The following is a 27470-nucleotide window of genomic DNA, read 5'->3' as shown; positions in this document are numbered from 1 at the left end:
CTATAGTGGACTGATTTGCATTCTGGTTTTGTAGGTACATCTGGTTATAGCCCACAAGTGCCAGCGTTCATCCTAGAGTATATTATTCTTTATCAGTATGTGCATGTGATGTCTCTTTGTCTAGGACATAAATAATGGACAACTATCCTGTCTGCAGTGAGTTTGCTTGGTGTGTATAAGAGACATAGAAATACCTTCGATTTCTAAGGGCAAGTCATGTTGTTATGGACAAATAGACTATCTGTGTACAGAGGAATGAAGTGTAATTTAGGTATCTTTCAGAATTAGTCCTTGAGAATGTTTGCAGTTTAAGTCCTTCTAGCCTGTGAAGCCTATGGCAGTGTCATTAAGTCAGTGTGCTTCTTGCAGATAAGCAAAGTGCTCCTCTCCCATCATCTGCTTCCCGATATCTCTTTTTAATTCAGGTGCTGTGCACTAGTGCATTGCTTTGACTTTCTAGGTTATGCATTCACAAAGCAGTGTTGAAACCCCAAAACATTTTTTCTTCATGGCACTAAGAAGTATATAAGCATTTTGTTGTTGCTGTTTACAATTTTCATCCAGGTGGATAATTCACATTCATTAAAAACAATTCAGGGTCCTCAATTATATTATGTTTGGAAACCTTGCACTGCTTTCTATCAGTTTCATGTATCATGCAAATCTAACTAGAATAGTTACAAAACAAACAACTGTAGTAGAGCAGTAGAGCACTGTAGTAGAGTAGTACATTACTGTGATTGAATCTGACATTAAGTACTATAGCTTTAGAGACACTCAGATAATAACTTCTTTAAACAGCATCCATGGTATTATTATTGCTTATTTTCTCATTGTGTAATAGTGCAGTTCTTCCCAGGTCAGAACAGAGGATCACTAGGCCAGATGGCACCATACTACTGTACAACACTTTGTCTATAGCATCAGCATCTAGGAGGCATGAGTCCTGTGGGAGTTCACTTGGTAGAGCCAAGCAGGCACTTCTGTGGTGAGGGAAGGCAGAAATCCGTGGGATGGGATAACCCACCTCAGTAAGTTTCTTCCAAACTGATGGGGAGGTGATTGATGCATGGTAAATATGTGTGTGGGTGCATAGCTCACACGTTTGGCATCAATGCTCTCTCGAATGCTGCTGATAAAGAAAATACATGGTAGTTCTAGTTGCGGGGCTGAGAGGAGGACATACTACTCAGTACAGGGTTAAGCAGCTGCAGAAGGGTCTAGTCACGTGATAGGAAATAAGGAAATAAAGCTGTATGTGAGCATGATACTGAAAAAGAGAAATTCATCTGATGGTGCTCACAGCCTGGTATGATTTTGATGATCATGCTGCAAAGAAGAAAGAAGTATCTTCAAAGAAGTTCTCGGTAGTTTCTTCTGCTTTGGAAGATGGCAGGTTGGCTAATGGTATGCACTAAAATAAATTTAAAATTACAGTATCTGAACCCAACTCTGGTCACCTCAATGTTTTATACAGTTTGAAAAGTCGAAGTGTGATGTTGCTGTGCAGTGACTTCATACTGCTGTGCTAGCTGCTGCCAAGAGCATGCATCGATGTTTTGGTTTAAGTACTTGGTCTGTACTATGGTGATGCTGAGGGCTTTCAGTTCCAGATTTGGAGTCTGCTTTTTTGGAGCCTGATAAAGAATTGCATAGCAAGAGAGACTGCTTTTCCAGAGTGAACCTTACCTACAAACTGAACTTCTCCTTCACATGCAGGTTAGATACTAAACTTGGTTGCTATTACAAAACTGTTTCCATCTTGCTTTGCGTGGGGACAGCTAAATGATATATGACATAAGGAAAGAGATGTAAGATAGAAGATAGACACAATTATGCTGAAAGTTGTCTATTTGGAAATTAGGATAGGCTTATATATTGGAAGTTATTATTATAGTTCTTTCATCCTCTTCACCTGTTTCTTGAAATCAGTGCTTTCTTTATCACCTCTTTGCATTCTTGCAGAAGGGGTTTTGGCAAAATGACTTTTCTTCATCTTTTCACTTCTGAGGAGGCCTGTTCCCAGGATTACAGCAAATTCCATGTACAAGGTTGCCAAACACCTTAGACTTCTATTTTGGCCCAAATATTGCAGCACAACATGGAGTTTTTTTGTTGGAGGAAATCAAATTATGCTAAACGTCAGTGCTAAATTTCCTTCAGTTTCTAGTGTCTAGTGGATAAATTGTGGACAAAACTGGAAAAGTAACTCCATGTAAGAATATGAACGTGAATCTGTAAAGCACGAGCTTAAAAATAAACATGCAATTACAGTGAGCTGCAAAATCAAGGCCCAAATGCTTTATATTAGGCAGAAAATACGGTCCAACCTCATGGATACAAGAGAATTCTATCTAGTCAGAGAGAAAAGCCCCTTAAATTACCATAGAAATGAGATCTTAAAATATGGAAACCTTAAAAATCTCAGTGAGATTTGAGGGTTTTGTGTCTTAGCAACATAAAGTCAAATCTGCACAGAAATGTCCCATTTTTCTTTTTAATTCATCTATTTTACACCCTTTAGCTCCAAAATCTGCTTTCTACAACCATCTATGTTGTGACTGACAGCTTTATCAGACTTAAGGAAGGACCTCCTCAGTATGCTCATGTCTGTGGGAAAATCTCTACTGGTTTCAGTAAGAACAGAACATTCATTCTGTTGATATCAAACAAGATGAATGTTGTTTTGCAGAGCTTTAAAACGGTAGGGAACCATCCTGCTTGCAAGGCTCAGCAGTTCTCTCCTGTGTTGTGCCATGGTGAGTGGAATAGGCACATATTTAGTATAGTCCTTTGTTACAGATATAGGAAAAACAGTTGCATAACTTCATATTTCAACTGAATAGCAACTCAAAATTTGCTTCCTCCTGATTTGAATTTGTCTACTTCCAGCTTCCCTGCATTTGTTTCTTACTGTACACTTTATTACAACCAGTGGAGGTCATGTAGTCCAGCTTCCTGTTCAGTAAGTTTACCATTGCCATTACTAACATGGGTCAGACATAGTTTGGTCAAAGATGATTCTGAGATCTTCAGATATACACCACTTTGTGGGTCTTTCTTATGGTTCATTACCAATATAGAACCATCGTTGTTCTTAATGTCCAGTCTGAACCTCACATGCCCCATATGTAGTTAAGTAGATTACCCAGCACTGAGTAGTTCTGTACTGCCATCTTTTTAACTGATTTTCAAGTAGCTGTACTAGTTGCTAGAGCTCCTTAATTTATTCTTCCAATTAAATAAGCCCGGTTTTCTTAGCTACCCACTGTTGATGTATTAGAGATCTCTGACCACATCGGAGAAAGTCTATAGAACAGCTACCCAATTTTTTGGTGCCACTCTTGAATTAAGATGGCATGGAGGGGCAAAGCTAGACAGAGTTTTATGTGCAGCGACAGTGGTGCCAAGCAAAGGAGATTAATAACTCTTTGGTCTGTTGGCCACGTTCCTTCCAACATTTGCCTTACTTGGATGCAAGTGCAGAGTTGGCTGGTGTTCAGGCTGGTGTTTCCCATAACCTTGAGGTCCTTCTCATCAGCCTGAATTGATATGTGGAGTTTTTCCAGGTACAGCTACGTATACTGTGATGAAGTGCAACCACAGAGCAACTTATTTTTTCACCTGTACTCTCATGAAAAAGACATCCGAGCCTGCAAATCTATCTATAAAATGAACTTACTGTCTAAACTGACTGCCCCAAAGCTCAAGATGTCCAAGCATTTGAACTTTTAGCTTTTGAATCGTGATTTTACTTATGGTGGATTATAGAGTTAGAGGGTTTAAGTCTAGTTCTGGTTGATCCTGATCGCTTTACCGAGTCCAGAGTTACGATCTGCTCTAAAAATGGTTTATAGGATGTCACAGTGGCGGGTAACATAAGTGTTAGCTTAATACAACTAAGGATTCCAAACGATAGAGCTAGAGAGTGAGTGAATGCGAGTGCAGAGTTTTAAGTTTACTTTAAGCTTCAGACACAAAATAGTCTGCACATATGAAGCTGAAGAATTTATGCATTTCCTAAATTTCTTAGCCATCAATTCATAGCTGTTCTCTGTTACCTGCACTCTAAAAATATTATCAAAACTGCATCAATGTTGTTCTTTTGCCAAAGAACAAGTATACTAGATTGAGATATCATCATATTTGCTCGCTATCGAGCTTACTAAATGTCATTATCAAGGATTTAATTTAAACCACCATTGTAGATGTATTTTTACTTCTCTTTGCAGACTTTATACCCAGCTGCCATACTGGTAGTCTCATACATATGCATCACCTATTGCTGGAAATAGAGCTTTATTCCAAAGGTACAAGTAGCAAAACAACAATTTCTGTCTTCAAGCTTAATTCCTCTGCTGAGTTTCTGAGTTTCTACCTTAGCCTTTCTTGCTCACCCTATCATTCTACAACCTTAGAAGGCTTACGCTGCTATGCTGAAGAACCATATCTGCTGTTTGCAGGCTTTGTATGTTTATTTATGACTATGTTTATAGTGTGCATTATGTTTATTTTTTCTTTGTTCCCTGGTGACTCTCAGTTGCTGGGTTTTACTCCCTGCTTCTTCATCCTGATGTTAGAACACAGGGGGAAGCAGAGAAGGGAGTTGAAGTTCATCATGTTGCATCTTGCAGTATCTGGAATTATTTTCTTGGCATGCACACTGGAGAAAGGGGAAATTAGAACATCACTAGCACCACAAATGGGCTTTATCAGGACCTGATGTGCAATTCAATGTCTTTTCCTGCGAGAAGCTGTTTCCAGTCTCATTCAGACTGTGCTTTAAGGTATAGATGCGTAAAGCCCAGGGCAAGGCATAAGTTCAGAGTGCCACGACAAGGAGGGAGAGTCTGAACCACTCGTATAGGTGTAATGGCATCTATGACTTTGCAGAGGAGGGGCAACTTCTATTCCCTCCTCGCCGCCATTCCCTCTGCCGCTCCGCCCGTTCCTACGGCAACGGCGGCGGCTGCGGGGCGGACCGAGCCTTGCTGGGGCGGGCCGTGCCGCCGGGCTCCCTCCTCCTGCCACCGCCCCGCATCCGGCGGGCTGGGAGCCGGCGGGCTGCCGAGCGCCAAGATGGTCCATCACTCGGGCTCCATCCAGTCCTTCAGGCAGCAGAAAGGTCGGTGGCAGCCCTCGGGCTCGGGAGCTGAGCGCGGTGCCCTCCGCTCGGGCTGTGCGCGGTGCCCGCATGCTGCTGCCCCGCTCCGTTCCGCTCCGTGCGCGGGGGCTGCCGGCGTGGGAGCGGGACTGCGGGCTGCTGCTCGTTGCCGGCACGCAGGCTTTGCTTCCCGACACGTACAAAGGTGGACGTGTGGTGGGAGGTGGTGTAGAGGTGTTGTAGAGCCATTGCTGTATGTCGTCGTGGGGGGAGAAAAAACCAGCCGGTTTCCTCAACCAACTCGCACTTTTTTACATAACCTTTAAAGTGCAATTTATTTTTCCGTGCTGTTTTATTCCTACTTCCATCTGACGAGGCAAAATGGGGATTTCATTTGCCACCAGCGTGTTTCAGCTGTTAGCAATTCTTTTTCCCCTGATTTCACAGTCTGCACTAACTTGGTCATATATACGCCATAGGCTTGCTTGTTGGATTTTGCCTCATTCAAGTTCCTTTGTTAGTGGTAAATCAATACTCCAAAGCACTTATTCCATCCAGGTAATCCCATGATAGAATGTAGTTCCTGGCTGCAGACGTTTTGCATTTACCTCCTGTCTCGTGTGCAGTAATGAGTGGTGCTGTTACAACTTGTAAGCGGTCTCATTTGTCAAGAGCAAAGTTACCAGTGTAAAGAAGTCTCTTTTGTTCCTCCCTGTGTATCATGGATGTTTATAGAAGCATCAAGTTACTTGGAGCCGTGGTAGAAATCCTTTTTGAACGTTATGATTATTTAAAACTATCCCTTTACATACACAGCAATGATGGGCTGGCACTAGTGTGCTTGCCAAGGCTCTTCAGGAGCCATTCTGCTGTTCTGTTATAATTCGGGGGTAAGGGGAAAGTACCTGCAAACAAACTACATAATGATCAAGTTCAGGGATGCTATTGAATTGCCTCAAACCAAACTGCACGGCAGGGTTTAAGAAATGATGTGTCTGTGGGGCTCATGAAACTTCATAATGATCTCAAGTTCTGAACCAGTGACGTAATGAGAAGGAGATAGTTGTTCTTCTGCCTGCAGCAATGCCAAGTAAGGTGCCTAACCAGCAATAAGGCCTTGAGAAGAATGCTCTTGGAGCAGGAATGCTCCCAGGGAGCTCTGTAGCCTGCGTAGTGCTGACTGGAATGTGCATCGCTTTCCTGATCGTCTTATCTACTGTGTAGTGCATGTACCTGAGGGAGTTGAGACTTGGCTTTTTCTCAACCTACTGCTACTGGGCATGGGGTAGGACAGCTTGAAATCGTGGGCAAAAGGCTGCAGAAAAAATACAATCAACTGTAAATCACAGTTAAGTCCTGCTCAGAGATATGATTTAGCAGAGAGTTGTTAGGGTCAGGGTACTATGGTTAGGCTGTGGTTGGACTTGATGATCTTTGAGGTCTTTTCCAACCTGAGTGATTCTATGATCTGATCACAGGGCATTGAAAAGAAGTGGGGAATCTTGCACCCTGTTGTTGATGGGCACTGATCTCTCAGCAGCAGATCATCGTGGCGTGATCTTTAGTTTCCTCAAATTTGATGTTTTATGTCATTCCCCTGATTTCAGTTAGCGTGTTTTTTGATTTGTTTTTCCAACTTACTGTAGCAGAAATGTTGACTGAATGCAGGATTTGCTTTCTAGACGCTCTCAAAGCGCTGCCCTACATTCCCTATTTTAGAGACACAGTGGTAATCCACCGTGGTGAAATGGCCAACTGCCCATCGCAGCTGTGGCTTGCACGCTTCGCTTGTGTTAAGTCTGAGCTTCATTTCTTTTGGGGAATTGGAAGGGAATTATTTTTGATGTAGATTCTCAATCCAATGGGAATGATGTAAAGCAATAAAAGTAACGGTTAGTGGAAAAAGTAGATGTTTTATCCTTATATTTTTGATACAGAGATTGTGTTACCCACTGCCAGGTAAGGTAATATTCAGAGATGTAATGTTTATGATCAAGATGGAATGGATTAGGAAGCATTTTGTTTTCCTACTCTGAGCGCTTTTCTGCAGCTGAGAAGACAAGCAGCAGTGTTTGTACCAATGCCAGCTTTCCAAGGCTTGGTAAACAGCAGCAGACCAGGTTCTCCAGTCTCTTGGGCATGGGGGTGTCCTCAACAGTGAGAAACATATAGAAAATCTGCATTTATATCCCAAGGATTTGTTTCCGGGCAGAGTTTGTTCTCTTTCTTTTTTCCTTTTCCCTTCTTGATAGAGTGAGGAGGCGTTTGCAGTGGGAGACCGTTGTAACGTGACAGCCTGGTTTTGTCTTGCTCCTCCTTCAGGTTGCGCACCAGGAGTGAAACCCTTCGTTTCCAAAAGCGGTGCTAAAGCGCAACGCACTGTTAGAAAAAGGCACCCTGAGACTTGAGAAAAGCATCTCATTCTACTTTACCTCCAGTTTGTTGCTTCCTTGTTCCGATCTGAAAAGGTATCCCTCTAAAAAGAGCAATGTCCTGGAGGTAGACTAATCCATGTCTGCACAGTAGTGCGTTAGATCTGTTGAGCCATCTGTAGAGTATTTGGTTGCTATTTTTAACTTCTCTTGTGGCAGGAGCTGCTTTTTCTGAAATTACTTTCCTTGGTAATATTCTCAAAGACATACATTTTATTTGTTATGTTCATTATTATACTATGTGGCACCTTTATCTCTATGGAAGATGATTCAAACTGTGGTCTCCTAGGAATTACATCACAGGGAAAAAGGGAAGAAACGTTTCTCATTTCTTTAGAGCAGAAAAATCTCCGTCCTCCAGTACTAATGTATGGTTTTGCTTCAGACTGATGATGAATGAACAGTTATCCAGGAGGGACAAATAAGAATGAGACAACATTACCAAAGATGATCTCCGTGAACAATTTGTGGGTGAATAATTCCAGAGCAAGGCAGCTGGCTGGTATCTGGTAGTTGATCTCAATCACTGTGGAATGATGTCCTTTTAAGCGAAGGGCATAAAAGTATACGGTGGCCTTATAGTCGAATTTGTGGTGTTTGGAATGGATACAGGAGTGGTTCAAGGCAGTGCCTGTTTCATTAGGAAGCTTTTCTGGAAGATGATATGCTTCAGCAGGAGAGGCAGCCTGGGGTTTGGAAGAGGCAGGTGGTTGGTAGTGAGTGGGCTGTAATGTTTCTAGCCTGACAGAAGCTCAAACCTACGTTTTGGGTGTAGGTCAAGGCAATAACGATGCTTTAAAATTTAATACTTGCATCTTTAGTCCTGATACACAGACTGCAATTTCTGCATGCTCTGCTGGGTGCTCTTATTGCCTGTTGTTGTTCTTTTTAATACCTTTATCAAAGCCTTTTAATGAGAGAGTATAAGGCTGGGAGAAATAAAAGAGAATATGTTCACACTGTAAACGAAGCTGCTTTTAGCACCATGTATGAGTTTTAAGAACACAAACTGCAGATTAAACCGACCAGTAACAACCATTTTGTATCTTTCTTGTGTTAGCCTTTTGAAGTTGTAGCACAGATTGGATGGTTTGAGGGCTGGGTTGAGCGATGGGCTGACGGCTAGACTTGATGAGCTTGGTGGTCTTTCCAATCTCAATGATTCTGTGATCTCTGCAGAGCTGCAGTCCTTCTCCCTACATGGTAGCACTTGTTGCCTCATTTACTGACCTCTGTAAATGCTTTCGAGCTTTGTAGTGGAGTGGAGCTCTTTTGCTGTTGTTATATTTTACAGTAGTTTTAAGATCTTAGTGACCCAAATTCTATATAGAATAACTTGTGAATTTAATTTGCATTCAAGTTGTGACTTCAAATGAGGGTTTGCAAAGATTACATTTTTTATATGTATATTCCTCTGGAGTTTTCAGTATTCAGAAACCTGGGCTTCTAATTAAGATTTTCATGTGTAATTCTCCAAGGAAGTTTGACACTTCAGTGGCTCTGGTGGACCCAGTACAATTAGTAATGCAAAGAGGTTGCCAAAGTTACAAGATTCTGTCCTTGGCAAATTCGTAAGAAATGGTGACTTTTATATGTTGTCTCAGGCACAGGCAGAACAAGTTTTCGCATTGGCGTGAGGAAAAGCATTTCTATGGCTCAGCTCTTTCATTTCCATTCCAAGGAGCATTAGCATCTACAGAAAATTTCAAAGCTGTCCTCTTCCTGACTCTGAAAGCTGAGAGCAGCTCAGCTATTAACAACCTTCCTTAAAGCGATACCATTTTCAAGCTGTGCCATTTATAATGCTCTAGCGGAGCACTGAAACACAAGGCCCAATTTTTGATAAGGTTTACACCAGAATGTATTTTCTCTTCTACTTATTGTCTGGTACAGCTACACAGCATAGGGTGCACTTCACCTTTTTTGGTCAGACATCCTAGAATGGCCTATAAGATGTCTTTTTATTCTGGATTGTATTGTTGTGAGATATTTAACCAAATATTATGCAGATGGGTGAGTGCTGTAGAAACTTTGTTACTGTAATTTTCTTCTCTGAACAAATACATAGAATGAAATGGATGTCACCTACCTGGACTTCTGCAAAGCCTTTGACGTGGTCCCTCGCCAGATCCTTCTCTCTAAATTGGAGAGGCATGGGTTTGAAGAATGGAGTGTTTGGTGGATTAGGAATTGGTTGGCTGGATGCAGCCAAAGGGTTGTGATCGATGGTTCTGTGTCAGAGTAGAGATGGGTCACAAGCAGTGTCCTTCAGAGGTCGGTCTTGGGACCAGTGCTCTTCAACACCTTCATCAATGACAGATGATGGCATCGAGTGCACCCAGTGGATCCTTGTCCACAGGGTTAGCTGTGGACAAATCTTATTCCTATTCCAAAGCCTTTCCAATCTTCCTCCCTGTTAAAATAGGCAATCCTCAGCAGCACTGGTTTCCTTTAGAATTCTTATTTACGTTTCATTGAATTATTATTGCCAGTTCTGCCTTCATGTTTAGATTGGTTCATTCTGCTTCTTTCCTTTTTGAAATCCACTGTAAAAGGATGATATATGAAACAAATGAGAGTGTAGATTAAATGCAGTACTTGTAACAATGTTGTAACATGCTGGATTTGTTAAATCAACATTTTACAATTAAGTGGACTTAATGATTTCAGCCATGAGAAATTGAATGGTAGCCTGGATAGGGCACACTCAGAGACCCAAGTCCCAAGCTCTGTAGCCTGCTAAATAGCAACAAAGTAGTGATTTCTTTTTCACTGAAAAATAAGGGAAATAGCAGAAACTAAATGAAATCCGCATTGGTTGAGCTATAGGAAGGTCTCTGGTTTTCTGCTTGGACCTATCTATGGCAGAGATGGTGGCTGTGCTGTCTTGACTTGGACAGTCAATGAAGTTTTCATAATATAGCATAACCCTGCCTACAAATCTCATATTCCCTTCATCAGGCTCATTTTATGGTATGCTCAGTTTTATACATCCTAAACCATATGTTGTGATAGATTATTTATTGAAGATGAATGTAAATCAGAACTAAGCTACAGCATGTGGCAGTATGTTTTAACAACTTCGAACCTCAATGTGTGCAAATTCATCACTGTTTGCTCAGAATGAGATTCTATGTCTACCTCAGTTTGAGTTATCATCTTTCTTTGGAAGACTTGAAGCCGGTGTGACTGAAGTGAGGAGCTGTTCATTTGTCTGGCTGCTGAGGTCACCATTTCATTCTCAATTCATGTACTATAAATGGGATTCTGAAGAAGCAAATATCTTAGTTATGGTTTTGGGTTATGTCCAATATGCAAACATCAGGAAAAAGCAACATTCATGTTGTGACTCTTTGGTCTGTTTAAAGGTAGGATCTCTTGAAAAAGCGGAAGCCATGGAAGCATGCTGATTTAGGTTCCAGTGTAGGAAAGGGAGTGTGGCTTGAAGAGTAACCCATATGGAGGTTATCTCCAGAAATCACTTCTGAACAGCAACATGACACCGCATGGCATTTGTTTTTTTTTTATTAGTAACAACGTAGAACAAGAAGATGGATGGGTTTTCTTGCTTCTGGGCTGCAGTTCTTAGGGGATTTCAGCATAGCGCTGGTGACTTGAAGAGCATGCGTTGACAGAGGAAAGTAGAGCACTCACAAACCTTCACTGAAAAATTCATAATTGCATCACAGTCACTAGTCATGTATGCTCCAGATAACCGTTGTGATGATGGCAAGCTTTCGAGCTGGAAAGTGTTTGAAATGTTGTTACTTATCTGAGTTAATAGAGCTACTCTTGCTCAAAAGAAATTACTTATTCCTTACTACTCTTTTGTTTGCTGAGTAACTTCCTCTGTATGTCTTTCTAACCCAGAGGGTGTGATATGTGCCAAGTTTGCCTTCTTTTTCCTTCCACTTTGCTAAACCAGAGCAGTTAATGCTTTTAATGATGTAGTTTTCTCAAATCGTGAATCACATTTTGAGGAAAAAACAAATCCTTTTTCTTAATATCTCCTTGCTATTGTGTGGCAGTCCATTACCTTCCTTTTCTGTGCAGTGCTTCTAAAAGGAATTTCATGGTATGAAAAAATCGCAACAAAAGACCAAAGGGAATTAAGCAATGAAATAGTAGAAAAAGCAGGCAATCCTAAGTCCAAAATTCATGCATGTATTGAGTGCTTGTGGGGAGGAAATTTTCAAGCACCTAATAGTGAATAATAGACAATACAGAAAGATGAGTAATGATGCAGAGAGACAGAAGTGGTAGGTGGATAGACAGACAGGTATATAAAATAATACCAGGGTCTAAATATGAACAGAGCACCTTGAAATGTATTTTAGTGCTATTGATTTCCACGTCAGTTGCCAAAAGAACGGGGACAAAGTAACAGAGTAATCTTTAAAAGCTGAGGGCATTCTGCTTCTGTTAGGGTGTGAAAAGCACTGAATGCGACTTTATATAGAGCCAAATACACGAGATGAGTGAATAAATGGGTGCCACTTGACCATGAAAGTGCATATGTCAGAATGCACTGCAAAAGCTGGATCTTTCTGGCTAAAATTAAAACTCAAAACCCACGTGCCTCCCTTAAAATGTTTGTGTTTTTGTTGAAATCATTCTTTAAAGTGAAAATATGGTTTCTGAATTGTCTGATTCTTGGGGGGAGTCTTTCTGTGCAGAAAATCTAGATTCAGTTAATATGTTTAAAGACAAGCGATCAAGGTAGGAGTTATTCTCATAATGCTGTCTAAAAAGTAATGGAATTCAATGCACTTCAGTACTTAAATCTTTAACAAGCCAACACTGACTATCTAAAACTGTGGGGGTTTTTTTGTTTGTTTTTTAATGCAAGGAGTTTCTTAGCCAGAAAGCCAATTATTTTCTAAAGCTATGCCCAGAGCTTCAGGAGATGCTCTAAGATGCAGGGGCAGAGCATCTGGGGATGCTACAAGACTTGGCAGTTTGCTTCTATTGCAATAATTAGTTGCTGTTGTCTTTTCAGGAAGCACCAATGCATTGCTCGTGCTGTTGTGAGCTTCCTTTGCATGTAGGCTTGAGTGAAAAGGGAGCTGAAGATTTTTTCAGGTGGACACATGGGAATAAATGAATAATGTTCAGGAGCTTAGCTGCATTGCTATTAATAATTCACGTTTTCAGAAATACAGAACTTTGAAGTGGCTGTTTTAGAAATCCAGTATCTAAATAAGATGAAAAACTGAATGGGAAACCAGGCTGTCGTAAGAAAGCGCTTGTCATGACTGCTGCCCTTCCTGAAAGCCATTTGGGCTTGAAGGTATTTCATGGCATCTGATATGGAAACTACCTTGAGTGTGTTTGAACCTAACACTGAAAAATAATTGTGAGCTTTTATGGATGCAGTCCACAGTCTGACATACCCTACTGATTACAATAGGAATTCAGTGGGTGACTAGGAATTTGATGTGTGGACAAACTACTTTTTAGGATATTATTCTGAATTGAATATATAATTGGCTGTTAGGATCAATGCCAGCTTTCTGTGGTTTTTTTTTTCTGCTGTAGGATAGGAGCTTCTCCAAGTTTATTTTATGTTGTAAATTGAGAAATAAGTATGAGATTGATTGTATACAGCAAGTAACGCAGCAGCAAATTACGGTCTGTTGCTTAATTAACCAGCAATTATATGTTTGTATCTGGAAGGTTTTCATAGAGCTTTTTGTGATGTTTTCAGTAATTGGGGTATTATGAAATAGAAAGATGAAGATGGATTTGAAATAAATAGGAATAAATAAGTATACTGACAAAAGTTTTTCTAGTTTGTCTGTCAGCTTTCCAGCACTCTCTGTAGAAGACTGTGCCATTAAGAGGAGCATCGGAGAGGAATTGTGCTTCTCAGAGCCAGTCAGGTCTTCCTCAGAGGCAGGGAGAGAATTAGCAGCCAGAAAGAAGGTCAGAGCTTTGATAGCAGTATCTTGCTGTTGAGTATGAGAAGCTATTTCTTTCTCTGCACTCATCTGGGGATCCTTGCGTGGCACTGGGGTCCTGACACAGCCCATTTCTGCCTGTTTGGGAGATCAGAGTTCATTAACAGCACGCTCGTTAAGTGGCCAAATGTACATTTATATTTTATATGTCCTGTGCATACATCCATACCTCAGAGAGAGGAAGCAACCATCAACGGAAAGATGCTGGCCTCTTAAACCATCAGTCTTACATTAATTATGTGAGCATTAATATGCCATGAGGAAGCAAATCATGACAGCTGAATTCAAACCACTAGCAGCTTTGTCCAGAATATTTCATAAACTCCATCAAGAATATCCTCAAACTAAATGCTCTTAGGAGCAATGCATTTTAGTTTAGAGCTTTTAGCCTCGGATCTCTTAGTTTTAGCTTCACCAAGGCATTTTGCTCTTTTCTTCCTATGCTCATTTAAAATTCACTGTTTTCAGGATTCAGAAGGCTGGAGGGGAGAGGGACAAAGCTCCTTTAGGACCTTTTGGTTTTATTCATTTCTCCTGTTCATTTTTAATCACTGCGTTGATGAAGTGATAATTTCTTGTAGTTTCCAATAGGAAGATGTATACTGGTATAGTTTTGATTATATGCTTTCTTCTCCATTCTGTTTCTCCTTCCATTTCTTCTTGTGTTGATCTATCTTCTATAAACGTAAGGTCTTCATTATTGATTCTGCTGACGTTTCTTGTTACATTTGATAAATATTTGAATGCTGAAGTCAAGTTGTAAAAAAAAAAAATTAATCAAGCTTGGAATTTGACTATCGCTACTGGATGGAGATGCATTTTATGCTACACAGTAATTGTTACGTTAGCAATTCTGTAATTATTTTTAAATATTGATGGCAAAAAGTCAGAAAGAAGATGTAAATGTGCATTGCTATAGCAAGCTGTCTCTCAAGGCATTCTGAACATTGCTGGGCAAGCAGATATCCAGATATAAGTGAGCAGTTCCTTTTATATTGTCATTAAGTGAGTTGTTTTTATTCCCCTTTTATTCTTTTCTGAAAAGCTGGCCTCGTGGATAATAACAAGGTTATAAATACTTATTGATGTCCTTCGGTGCTAAGGAGTAATGCAGAGTACTGCATCGATGAAGACTGTATCAGCATCTATCGCAACACAGTACAGCTGTAGGGTACTGAGGGCAGAATGTCTGTTTTGTGTCCAAGTTTTAAAATGACGGAGCACTGATTGTCCAATTCTCTTCAGATTTATAAGACATTTCTTTTTCTTTCTTTTTTTCCCCTCTATTTTTCACAAGAATTTGTAGATAGTTAAGAACTTGACCAGAAAATATGTCAGTCATAGACTATGGCCAGAAAAACTCTTAATGTAGTTAATCCTTCTTTTTTCCCCCTAATAATCCAGTAATCTGAGCATCCAGTTGGTAAATATCCTATTACACTGTGCTATGAAAGTGGACAGAAATGTTAATGAATGTTAATGATTCTTATCCAAGAGCTTGCATAGAAAGGGAGAAGATCCTCAGCCTGATAGTAATATCTATGGGAAGTCTTTTTTCTCAGCACTGGAAAAAATTACTACTTGTCAGAGGAGGAAAATGAGACTTTCATAATGAATGCCTCATGAGGTTTTATTCTTATAAAGAAGTTATTGATTTGTGACCGACTTCCTATTTTTCTATGATGAAACTCTCCCAGCTTAATACCAGTCTAGCTTGTAAACCCTTGAAAAAAGTAATGCCAAGGAATTAGACTTTGCATAGATTTTAGTTTATAGAAAAAAAAAAAGGAGATCTTGAGGCCACATCAGGATATGTGACAACTGCTTAAGGAGCAGAGCTGTTACACAGTCTCACCATTGCAGATAATGAAGAGTAAAGGATATAAAGTCAGTTTTCCATAAGTGGTATTTTATTGTGCTTCTCAGTAGATCACTCAGCAATTCCAAGTCTCCATTTGCCTATTTTTATCAGTCTTACAAATCTTTACATTTTTGGCAGAACTCTAAAATAGGAAACTGCACCTAAAACTAACACAAGGTCAAAATTACATACTTAGCTTTAAAATAAATATGCATAAATGCTACAGAACTCTACACCTAAGCTATATGACCAGTATAATATCCCTAACAAACCTTCTGAACATTAGAAAGAGATAGAGTTTAGTGGGAGCAGCTCTCCTGTCACCTTGCCGTGTTAGCCTTAAAGGCAGAGAAGGTAGAGCTTTATATTTTACTAGGCATAGTGCACTGGAGGTCTAGCTAGTTCCTTCTAGGAACCTCATTGTGTCTGGGTGGTGGTGATTTCCTTTGCATCTTCTTACTCAGGCAGTAGAAGTTGACTATAACTCTCATGCCATCCTGTATCTGCATCTCTCCGCTGTTCAAAAGTAGACTAAAATCTTTACCATGTTCAAAAAATTGCATTTTTTGTGTTTAGCAAATCATTTCTATGATTTCAAACACCTGAGGATTGTTTTTCTACTACCTTGCAGTGTGGTTTTATTTTAGAGCAAATAAATAGGAAAAATAAAGGATTTTTCATCACTCTCTTGACAAATATTATGAACATAGTTCTAAGTAGTAGTTCTGGTCAATGTGTGTCAAAAGAAATACATTTCAAGCAGATGAAGACTTCTGACTTTTTTGTGAGAGAGGTACGTTTCTGTCTGATACATTCACGTTCTGAAGCATTACAGAATCATCCGCAAAGATTCCTAAATTCATGGTATGTACTTTATAAAAGAAATTCCCCTTATTGTTTCCTTTTAGAATGTAAAAATCCCTATTCCTCACCCAAAGAATTCAATTTGTTATTATAACTAGATGGAGACCTAGGAAACAAAGCTGCAGAAGAGTGATATAAATGTTTGCTGGATCATTAGATAAATTTTTGGATCCATTTTTGTTGTCTTAGCAAGTTGTGATCAAACAGTAGATTTTGGCAGCCAGCTGAACGTAATGATTTGTCTGTATTACTGGATCAGAAAAAAAGAAGTGAGAAATAATTTGAAGTCTTGTTAGCAAGTGGTCTCTTCGTGTCTTTCAGCACAGATCCTTAATAGAGATAGCTCTCAGGGGAAGAGGGTGCCTGCTGACATGGGGTTATTATTTGCCTGGAAATGTACAGACATGAGCTTTCACTGAGTTTTATGTTTAAGACCAGTGTGCAGGGATTAAAAAAAAAAATAATAATAATTAAAAAAAATGCAGGTTTTGGGCTAGGAATCCTCAAGGATATTGAAGCGTCCTTATTTTTGAGGTCATTATATGGTTGGTCTCTGTATGGAATCACAGAATCACCAAGGTTGGAAAAGACCTACAAGATCATCCAGTCCAACCGTTCACCCATCACCAATAGTTCTCACTAAATCACATCCCTCAACACAAAGTCCAGTCGTTCCTTGAGCACCTCCAGGGTTGGTGACACTGTTGGAGCCCATTCCACTGCCTGACCACTCTTTCAGAGAAGTAGTATTTCCTAACATCCAGCCTGAAGCTCCCATGGTGCAGCTTGAAGCCATTACCTCTGGTTCTATCACCAGTCACCATGAGAGAAGAGGCTGACCCCCAGCTCGCACCTCCCTTCAGGTAGTTAAAAAGAGCAATAATGTCTCCTCTGAGCCTCCTCTTCTCCAGACTGGTATGTTTATTAATATATTGATACATTTATTTACTAGATGCTAGTCTGATGTTTAAGGTTTTCTTGAGTCAACGTGATGGTCACAGCTCTTCACATTTTGGGTTTGGTCCCTAGGTCCACACGCTGCATTGAGTGGTTGGGATGTTTTTTCCCAGTCGAGCATCACTCTTTTGAAACCTGTTCAATGGTGCAGCTGTGAAGCTTAGAAAATCTTGAGGGCGGCATGAATTTTATTGACCAGTCTTCCATTTTATTGCAAGATTCCAAACCTCGTGACATGACTCATCCGTGCATGTGGAAGCCAGTGATGTTTTAGACTGTTTGCTGTAAGTAGACTATGTGTCTATCTGAGAAGGCTCAGAATGGTTGTTTCATGTTGCTCTGAGCTGCAAGGTGACTTTTAGGTTAAAGTGTTCTCACTGCTTATGATGTCACCGCATCATTTATGTTGAAGTCCATCTTAACAAAAGCATGAAGAATTGAAAACATGAGTAGGTATATAAGCCTTCAAGTGGAATGAAGTAGGTTAATGGCCAAATGCCAATTTCGCCATCTCACTGATTCCAGCTGTCTTTCTAGTTTCATAACCACCTTTTTAAATGTTTCCTTAAAAGTTAAAAACCTTCTTTTTTTTTCCCCCACTTTTATAGAAATAGTTCCAAATTCGAAAATAGAAGTACTAATTGTTTGAAAGGTCAGTAATTACCCATAGAATACCTTTCATTAGAGATAGACTCTAATTTTGCGTTGGATGTAACTCCCATACTTTTAATTACATAGAGCACGTAATGATATTAGTAATTCTAACAGCAAGATCTAAGAGCAAATGAGGCAAGTTTTGCAGCAATAAAGATAATATCTTTTATTAGCTAGTGTAATTAGAAAAGTTGGACAAGCTTCTAAGCGTGTAAGCACTTTTGGCGAGTCTTAAATAAAAATTGCAGACTTCAAATGTAAAAACTGGTGGTGAAATTAATAATGTATATTAAGTAGCAACCCCTGCCTTTTCTTTCAGAAGGTCTAATTGGTGTGGCTGAATATTAAATGAATCATGAACTTTTTACTATTTGACAACTCATATTGCACTGTAGTTTAAAAAAATTGTGCTTTGATCTTACAAAGCTTGTTCTACTATAGGAAAACTGGACGTTAATGAATATCATTTACCAAGTCTTGAATACCTGTTTGTTAACCATTAGTAGAGCTCTCGACTAATGGGTGGGTGTCATGGTTTTGTAATACATATTACTAAATGGAGGCTCCATATATTGCACTGTAACCATTAGATAAAAGCGAAGCTGAAGCTTTTCCAGTTTGCCTGTCTCCATTTCTGGATACGAAAGCAAACTGTTGAGAGTTAATAAAAGTACTGAGTTATGAAGGCTGAGGCGAGACATCTAGTAAGGTCAAGCAGAAGAAAAAAGAGAGGGGTCTCTGAGGTTTGTAGCTCCTCTTCTGGTAGAGGTATGCAGAACTGTAGCATTAACTCTTTAACTCCCAGTGTACTACATGATGTTATGATGTGGAATACCAATAGCCAAAAATCATAAAACCATGACAGAATCGAACCATTTCAAAGTATGCATCTCCAACTACAGTGGCTGCTGAGAGCTGTTTGTTATACAGTAGTTGACTCTTTATTGATACGTATTTGAATTTAATATCCGTGGTGTTTTTTTCTGCTAATCATATACTCCAGGATGTTCCCCCAGAGGCAGCTTCTCTTTCTTGTGCTAAGCATACCTTTTTTAACTCCTGCACACCATCAGCTTTTGACTTTCCATAAATTAATGCTTTCACTGTTACTAAATATTTTAACTAACAGATAATCAATACAGTAGAATCAACTGTGATCAATTTTTTTTAAAATTTTTTTTAATTTATTTTTTTCTCCTTTTAGCACTATATAACTCTCTGGCAAAAGAGAAAAAAGAAACATATTTTCTGGTGCATTTGATATAGAGTATAATTTCATCTGTTTTGCCATTTCTTGTTGTAAACTAATTTCACTTGATTTGACAGCAGTGTTTTGTAAAGAGAAGTTGTTGGATTCAGAAATTGCTAAGGAGAGGAACTTGAACTTTTATTTTTAGACTCAACTCTGAATTCTTTCTGGAGTCAAATGCATGGCTTCTTCTTGTTTTCTCTGTCTGAGCATCAGACCGTGAAGCAATCCTCATCCTACACTCTTAAATTATTTCTTGCAGGATGCAAGAGATATGTAATCTGGAACATATTTTGAAACAAAATGTTGAATGCTCTCTTAGTTTTTGTCTTTTAGACAAAAATCATAGAGTGACTTGCCTTGAAAGTTGAGTCACCGTACCCGGATGTGTTGAAAAGCCGTTTGGGTGTGCAGTGCTCAGAGATATGATGTAGCAGAGGGTTGTTAGAGTTACGGTACTATGGTTAGGCTGAGGTTGGACTTGATGATCTGTGAGGTCTTTTACAACCTGAGTAATTCTATGATTCTATGAAAGGGACCATAAAGCCCATCCAGTTCCAATGCCCTGTCAAGGCAGGGTTACCACCCACCAGATCAGACCTACCAAGCCCACATCTAGCCTAGCCGTGAATGCCTCCAGGGTTTGGAGCATCCACAGCTTCTTTGGGCAGACTGTGTCAGTGCCCTTGGGTGGCATCTCTTGTATCAATTGCAGTACTCAGCTCAGTGTCATGAGCGAACTTGCTGAGTGTATACCTGCTCCTTCTGTCCTAGGACATAGATAAAGATGCTGAAGAACACTGGTCCCAAAATGGACTCCTGGGGAGTTTTAGTCTTAAAAGACAGAGTGATGTGCTTGGTAGGTTCAGCAGGGTGCTTGATTTGTCATTGCAATCAAGTACAAAGACAAGCTCAGACTTTATGAGCTGGATCTTGCTTTGTGTGTTCAGTGGAAGGGCATTGCTGAGGAAGACCTTCAGTCATTTGATTTCTCACGTGTGTGTGTGTGATGTTCCACCTTTATGGAAGAGATGCAAAGGATAATATGAGAAGTGACAAAATAGTGGTTACAAGGTATTTGTGCATGGGTTTGATATAGAGAAATTAGAACTGTGTTTCAGTTGAGCAAGTTTGCCATTTTTATAAGGTTGAAAAACATTAGTAAAGTACATTGGTTTTGGTCTCTTAGAAGACGCTATTCATGAAGGGGAAAAAAAAAAATCTTACAGTAATACAGAAATCTAAATCAGGTGCAAAGATGAATATAGAATACTTGCATAGTTCTGTACAGCTTGCTTAATTGCCTTTATTGAAAGGATATCATTTTCTTTTTAAGTCACAGGCTTTGAAAGAGCATGGATAATTTTTGTTTCAGATATTTAACCTTTCGAGTTCTTAAGTGCTTTAGTAATGATCTCAACTTTTCCCCTGTAATTTCAGAAAATAATAAATTTGCAGTTTTTCAAAATAGCTCTATACGCCTCCACAACGTGTCTCGTGACACATTGAGCTGTCTTACGTGGGCCTGATGTACAAGCAGGTGACTTGAGATCGGCACAAAGGTTGCTGGAGGAGGCTAAAGAAAGCCTTCTAGTTAATGAGCAGGCTTTTTGTTGGATCTTGCTCTAAGAAGCCTTTGTCACATGCAATATCTTTAAGTCATTGAAAGCTAGCATGGAGCTATGCCATAGTTGGTAAAGTACAAGTTCTTTTAGTCTGCAGGATTACCAGCTGAGGTGATTTGCAGCCAAAATTCTCAGGCAATCCAAGGTTGCATGCTGATGAAATCTGTATTTGTCATCTGTTGGCAGTTCATATACAGCCCATAAGCAACAAAACCACATCTCAGTTTGTTTCAGTGTGTGCAAACAAATGTGTGAGAACCAAAACTGCATTTCACTTCCACAAGAAACTGTCAGCTGGGTTTTAGGACAATTTTCTCTTCCTCTAGGTGTCACAACTTGCCAGTTCTTCTGAGCTTCCTGTTCATGCAACGAATACATCAGCAATAATACTTCCATCGTTAAGAGTTCTAGAGTTATACTAGGATTTTGCACTGAGAAGTAGAGCTACTGAAGAACAAGTTGATAAATCATTGTCCTAGAAGTGCTTCTGAGCCAATCACACCGTCTAAAGGTGATTTATAAGAATCAAAATTCTTATCTTGGTCTAGAAATGTGGAAGTCTTGTCTGGGTGTGGGTTCTTTGCAAAACCTGTTTGCACAGGAAGTGTTTCAGTGTTTCAGGCATATTCCTTCTGTGCCACATTTTTGAGTAATGAGGCTTAAACCTCGTAAAACGTTGTGTTTTTAATTGAAGCTGTTAATAACTAGGCTAAATAATAATTGTTTTCATGAGGTAGTTAATTGGTGCAGCCATTAGTAATGCCAGATGTTGAGATCACCCAGGGTTTCAGACCCTTCATTTTAATCTTACAAGGCACTACTTTAATGTACTGAATGTACTGAAATACATGCAGTTTTCCTGCAAAAATCTTCTAAGATTTAATATAGCCTAAGTGTTTCAGATAACCACGCTTCAGAGAAAAAGCAATGCTGCAGCAGCAGAAAAACAAGCTGCCAGTATATAGAGTACTTAAAGAAATAATGATGAAAATAATAATAATAAACATGTTGCGTTCCCTCAAGACTGAACTCAGTTCTTTGTTGACAGCAGAGTTATTGCATGCATATTGGTGGCTTCAGATGCCTGATTGGGTTGTTGATGGGTATGCTGCAAAATAAATCGCTAAAAACAGTTTTGCTTTTATTGCATTTGCTATATGCAGATAGATATTTTACATATATGTATATGTGTTGCTAGATGCAAGTAGGAAACATACCAGTTAGGAAAGGACAAGTAACTAGAATGCATTCCCCTTATCTGTCTTTTCCCATCTTATATTAGAAATAAGACTTAAAAATAATCTTATTTCCTAACTGATAATAGTTAAAAATATTTTGGGGCGCTCTCTTGAGGGTTAAAAGTAGATAAAGGCTACAAAATTACCATTCAACTAAGTGCCAAGAGGAGCAGCAACAAGCCGCTGAAAGCATGTAAAATGAGCCTTTGGAACCATGAAGTATCTGCTGGTGTAATCAACTCAGAATATGGAATCTATATTGGGCAGTATTAATTAGAACTGAAGTTGTTTCAGGACATTCTCTTGGTTGTTGCACAGTCACAATTCCATTACTGCAGAGCAAAGCACTGTGGCGAAACACCATGGGGACAGAAGGGAGCTGTGGGAGCAGCACTTGCAGCACACAGACTGTGTTAAGGAATGAGGTAAACAAACAAACAAACAGACAGGTTTTGTATTAAAGAATCAAATCAGTAATTATCTGATACCACTAACGTTTGTGAAAGTGAACAGTAATGATCCTGCTGTGCAGGTGGGCTGTATTGTGGTTTTAGCTGCTAGCTCAGAGAAGGGTACTTGCTCGATTCATTTCTTTTTGTTATATGGTGTGGATGATTGTCACAGCTCCCTAAATACAAAGGCTGAATTTTAGCCTGAATGTTGTTAATACAGAAGAGATTGTGGCTATGTTCTGTATGCTGGATGTGAGAATGCATGGCAGTTCCTCTCAAGCTGGTGAAAAAGCTTCCACCTTTCTCCACTGCAATTACATAAGAGTGTAATTTCTGTGTGGTGTGTCAGACACCAAATAAGGGTTGCAGTCATTCAAATGCATTTAGTTTTAAAATATCCATTCTAATCTAAAGGACTATAATGAAATATAGAAATACCGTATCTACTAACCAGATAATATTAATGACAGTCATTTATAATATCTCATTTGCATCTTATACATGACATTGTTTGATCCGATTTCTCACAGAAGCAATATACCAGTGAAGTAGGAATTGTCAATGATGTAATTCTGAGCACTGCATCTGTTTCAGATTTATCTCACTTTACTCAGAAGGGTACCTTGCATACAAAGTGCCCTTTGCCAGCCATCGGGCAGCAGTCATGGCTTTAAATCTAGGCACAAAAATGAGTTGTATGGAAAGGCAAGGGGAAGCATTTGTACAGGTATGTATGAATCTGAACAGCCTTGTTTCACTCCATGCTTTAGAAGGATACCGAAGGAGAACAAGTTACATAACAGTGACTATAACTCAGCGTAAAAGCAAAGTCTCCTCAGGGCTGATATTAGCGTTTAAGAGAATAAGAACGGGCTTTAAATATATATGATGGCAGAGTGCCAAACAGCAGCTCCAGCTGTCTTTCTCAAAAACATGTGTCCACTTAGCTGTGTGTTCTGACCTGTCTTTCAAAGAAAAGAGCTTGAAAAATACATACATAATTGATTTTAAAAGCGGTCCACAAATGTGCTTCCTTCCTATGTGGAAAGAGAGATGTCAGAGAGTAAATGGGATAAAAGGATATAGCCAGCATTCCAAATTTAACCCAGGAAGTTCTCCCTTCCTTTCCTTCTTTTCTTCTGAATGTGCTCTTCACCAATGATAAGCTAAAATAATAGTGCTCGAAGTCACTGAGCTTGGAAATTCATGAAGAGTAAGAAGTGATTGCTTAAATGACTCCGTGTTGGCTGCACTTGAGATTGTGTTTTCTCCCAGTGGAAGAAATACCCATAATAGTGCAGTCTGTGCTAATACCCAAAGGGGAGAGCAGCACACTCAGGCTTCCTCAGATTTTGAGTTCTTTTTTGCAGTCCTTTTCTGCTTTCACACCAATGCGTTGATGTTGTCGTGCCTTCGGAATGCACTGGCTGAGCGGACAGTGGTGCTGGGCCACAAGCGTAACCAAAATCTGGCTCTTAACTTGTGATTGGCAGAAATTCTCATAAAGTGATCAGAAAAGCAAAAAAAGGTCATTGAATTTTGGAACACATAAACATTTCCTTTTGTATAAAAGTATTAGGAATCTCTCCTAATGGTCCACAGTGTTGATAAAAAAAATGCAGCCAATCTCCAGCAAAAGCTCTTAGTGTTGTCTCCATAGGAACTTTAAGAGAAAATGCTGTTCTTGTTTGACATCAGCTTTAGTACAGTAGGCCTCAGTATTTCTATCCTTCCATCACAGTGAAAGTCCTGATCGTAGTGAAGTCATGGTTAAGTGGACTCATGAATTCTACTCAATTGTGTTTTGCAGTAGATGTTTATTATCACAGTCTGCACCTGTGATTCACAGTCAAAGAGAACAGAAATATATCTCAGTGTGATGGCTTGTGGACCTTCTTGCTTTAGGAGTGTGAAGGTGTTTGCTGGAGGTTTAAATTCTGGGTGAGTAGAAAGCATGAACACCATTGTATTTCTCAGTTGCATCATTACCCAGCCAGGAAGCTTTGCTGGGGCAGGAGATGAAGGCGGCAAGGCAGTAGGCACAAGGCTTAGCCCCCAATAGCTTTGGTACTGGAGTGCCGCAGCACATTGCAGATCGCCTCCCTCCTGAAGCCACCTACTTTCTACACTACCTGGTGACAAATTGCTTGTGTATCTAGGCTTGAAAATCTCTAATTCCAATCAGAATTAAATTCAGGCATCTTGGATATGTAAGATAAATATCATGATTTCTGAAGACAAAACCAATAGGTAGCTTTAAGAATGTATGCCTCAAACAAGAAAAAGGATATAATATATGGACTTGGGCGTTGGATTGTAGTATTTCATTAGTGCTGTGTATTCTGCAGGACTCTGGCTGTTTTTCAAACACTGAGTTAAGCCCTCCTGTACGCAGAGAAGAATATAGGATGATTTTGGTGAGCACAGTTTAATTCGCAATGACCTTTGTTTTTCTGCAGTGAATACTTCTCAGTGTATATAGACTTTGAATCAGTTTTTTTTGTAAAGGACTCTAATGTTTCTCCTTTCATCAGGGATTTTCTATCCAGCTGGTGACAGGCATGCAAGAAACCTAGTTTTTCTGATCCTGAACCCTTATCTTCACCCATCTCTGCATCAGCAATGGGTAATACGATTTCATCTTAAGTGTTCGTTTATAATATTAGGAGTGATCGCAGCTTCATTCAGTGCTTTAGTTCTCCTTTAGCAGATTTGGAATGATTTTCTGTAATCAGGTTTACTCTTCATACATGAGAAGTACCACTTCACTAAATATACTGCGATTCTGTTTTTCTCAGCGCTATGCATGTAGTGTTTCGCTTTTTTTTTTGTTAAGTATTTGTTACCATGACGGTATTCAAGGCATTTTGAAATGCATATGAGCCTATAAATAGATATTACAAGTCTGCACAAAGAGATTTGAAGCCATTAGTGTCACTTTTTTAGATAAGTACTTAGGCATTCTTAAAGCCAGCAATTATTTGACTGCTTCTCATGATGAGATATTAAATCCTCACATGAAATTCTGTATGCATTTTTTTATGGCTAAGGATTCGCTTATCATAGAGCTCAGCAGCAAACTCATTTGTGTTTTCTGAAGGTAGAAGAGAACTAGCGAGTTAAACAGAAAGGAAGATTGGCTGGCCTTCAGCTGTGAAAGCGTACAAGAAAATCAAAATAAACATACCCCACTCCTTAAATTCCTGCTGGAAGGTTGCTCTACAGCTGAAGGAGTTAAAGCCTGTAGAACATTTTTGGTTGCGAGGATGAAGCGCGTAAGGCGGTGAACCCTAATGGACGTATTGTAAGAACCAGGACATTGGAAGGAATGATTTGGCTTCTTGTATCAAGCCTTTAAAAGCACCACGTGAGCACGTCTGCAGAGATGAGCTCCTTTGGTTTCCTCAGTCTTTTCTATTTCTCTAGGTCACAGCAGTTTCTTCAACTTTGGGTACCAGAGGCTGGAAAAGAACTTTCTCGAATCATTTGTTGAAGGCAATTTAAAAATAATATATTGATTTTAGATTAATGCCAGGTAAAAGGAAACTAGAAGAGGCAATCTCAGTGCATTGAGCTAAAACTAAGGAGTTCATGGCATTACCTCGGATGCAGTAAAGATTTTAAAAGGTAAGGGAATTACTAGCACTGTAAATTGTAAATAGCTGATGCTTTTCATGTTGTATTCACATAATGCTGTGTTAACTCTTTTAATTCAGTTATTACTAGAATTCCTTTTCTATACCATTACATTATTTTTGCAGAGCGTACAGTGCTAATCAGTTAAGAAATGCCAGAATATTAAGTGCTTTCTGAAGCCTTAATTGCAGTTACCGTATAGTACATCCTGCCACATTTAATCAGCTCAATGGCAGTTGGCTATAAAAGAGCCTGCAAAATCAGCGGACTCATTCAAACACTCTTGGGTGATGCGGAAGTCTGGGCTGCTGCCAGCACACCTAGGCAGGCAAGCTTGAAGGGGACCTGTTAACGAATATCCCTGCACAAGACTGGAATGGAGAGATCTCTAGGCTATTAAGTTATCTTAAGTTGTGATTACTATGTTATTTCTTATGCATATTTTTTCAGTCTGTTCTAAATAAGAAGAGGGGTAGTTGTTTAAAATGTCATTGAACACTGTCTTAGGGCAAGTAATTTTGCCTGTTAAGAAATCTAGCCTGTAATATGGGGCTTAGCTAGTTTTCTTGTTATAAGCTCACTGTTATGCTTCCTGACCACTGTGGAGATGGAAGACCACTGATGGCTCTCTCAAGCACATAAGCTTATGCAGCTGACAACTCTTATCATGTCTGCCATCATCATTCTTCACTTGCCTAAATAATCCCAGTTTGTTCAATGCTTTTTTGTTGATCATGCGCTCACTTTAATTCAGTCCCATATCCTTTATAGACTAAGTGATCGTTTTTCCATTCTTAAATGCTAAGTATTTCAATACATTTGTAGCATCATACATTTTTAATGATAAAGACTATATATATATATATATACACACATATATATATTCATAACCTATGACAGCTTTAAAAGTCTGAAATCAGAATTCTTGTAGAGAATCGTGGCATCTTTTGAGTTAGAAGGGGCAGTTAAAGTTTAAGGTCATCTAGTAGAACTCGGCAATGAACAGGGACACGTACAGCTCCATCAGGGTGTTCACATTGGCCTTCTGGGCCGTGAGGGCAAACTGCTTGCCCTCCACCAGTACCCCCAGGTCCTTTTCAGCAGGGCTGTGCTCTATCCTTTTGTGCCTCAGCTTGTGCTGATAGTGGGGCTGCCATGACCATGGCGCAAGGCCTTGCACTTGGCTTTGTGGAACCTCCTGATGTTCTCCTGGGCCCACTGTTCAAGCCTGCCTAGGCTAATGTGGATAGCATCCCACTCCTCAAGAGTGCCAACCACACCACACAGCTTGGTGACATCCCCAAACTTGCTGTGGGTGCACTCAATCCCACGGATTAAAGAACTGTAGGATAGAATCATTGAGCTATTTAATCTGGGAAAGACCTGAAAATCAAGTTTAACCATCACCTAGCTCTACCATTTAAAGTATCATCAAAAG

At 39.6% G+C, this 27470-nt stretch overlaps 1 protein-coding gene across 2 annotated transcripts in view; it reads left to right on the top strand.

Annotated features, from left to right (window-relative positions):
• Positions 1-5012: 5012 nt before the first annotated feature.
• ANO3 (anoctamin 3) overlaps positions 5013-27470 on the top strand; it is a 110222-nt gene continuing 87764 nt past the window's right edge. The window contains exon 1 of one of the 2 annotated variants that reach the window (XM_072337218.1): positions 5013-5125. In XM_072337218.1, coding sequence (XP_072193319.1) covers positions 5080-5125 — 46 coding nt within the window. In that variant the 5' untranslated portion in view covers positions 5013-5079. Of the gene's footprint in view, positions 5126-25314; positions 26024-27470 lie in introns of those variants that run through there. The other variant, XM_072337220.1, reaches the window with a different exon arrangement.

This window comes from Excalfactoria chinensis, chromosome 5 (assembly GCF_039878825.1).
Source record: "Excalfactoria chinensis isolate bCotChi1 chromosome 5, bCotChi1.hap2, whole genome shotgun sequence".
In the NCBI taxonomy this organism is placed as follows: domain Eukaryota; kingdom Metazoa; phylum Chordata; class Aves; order Galliformes; family Phasianidae; genus Excalfactoria; species Excalfactoria chinensis.
Note: the sequence above shows the minus strand (reverse complement) of the source record. Positions and strands in the feature narration are given on the sequence as shown.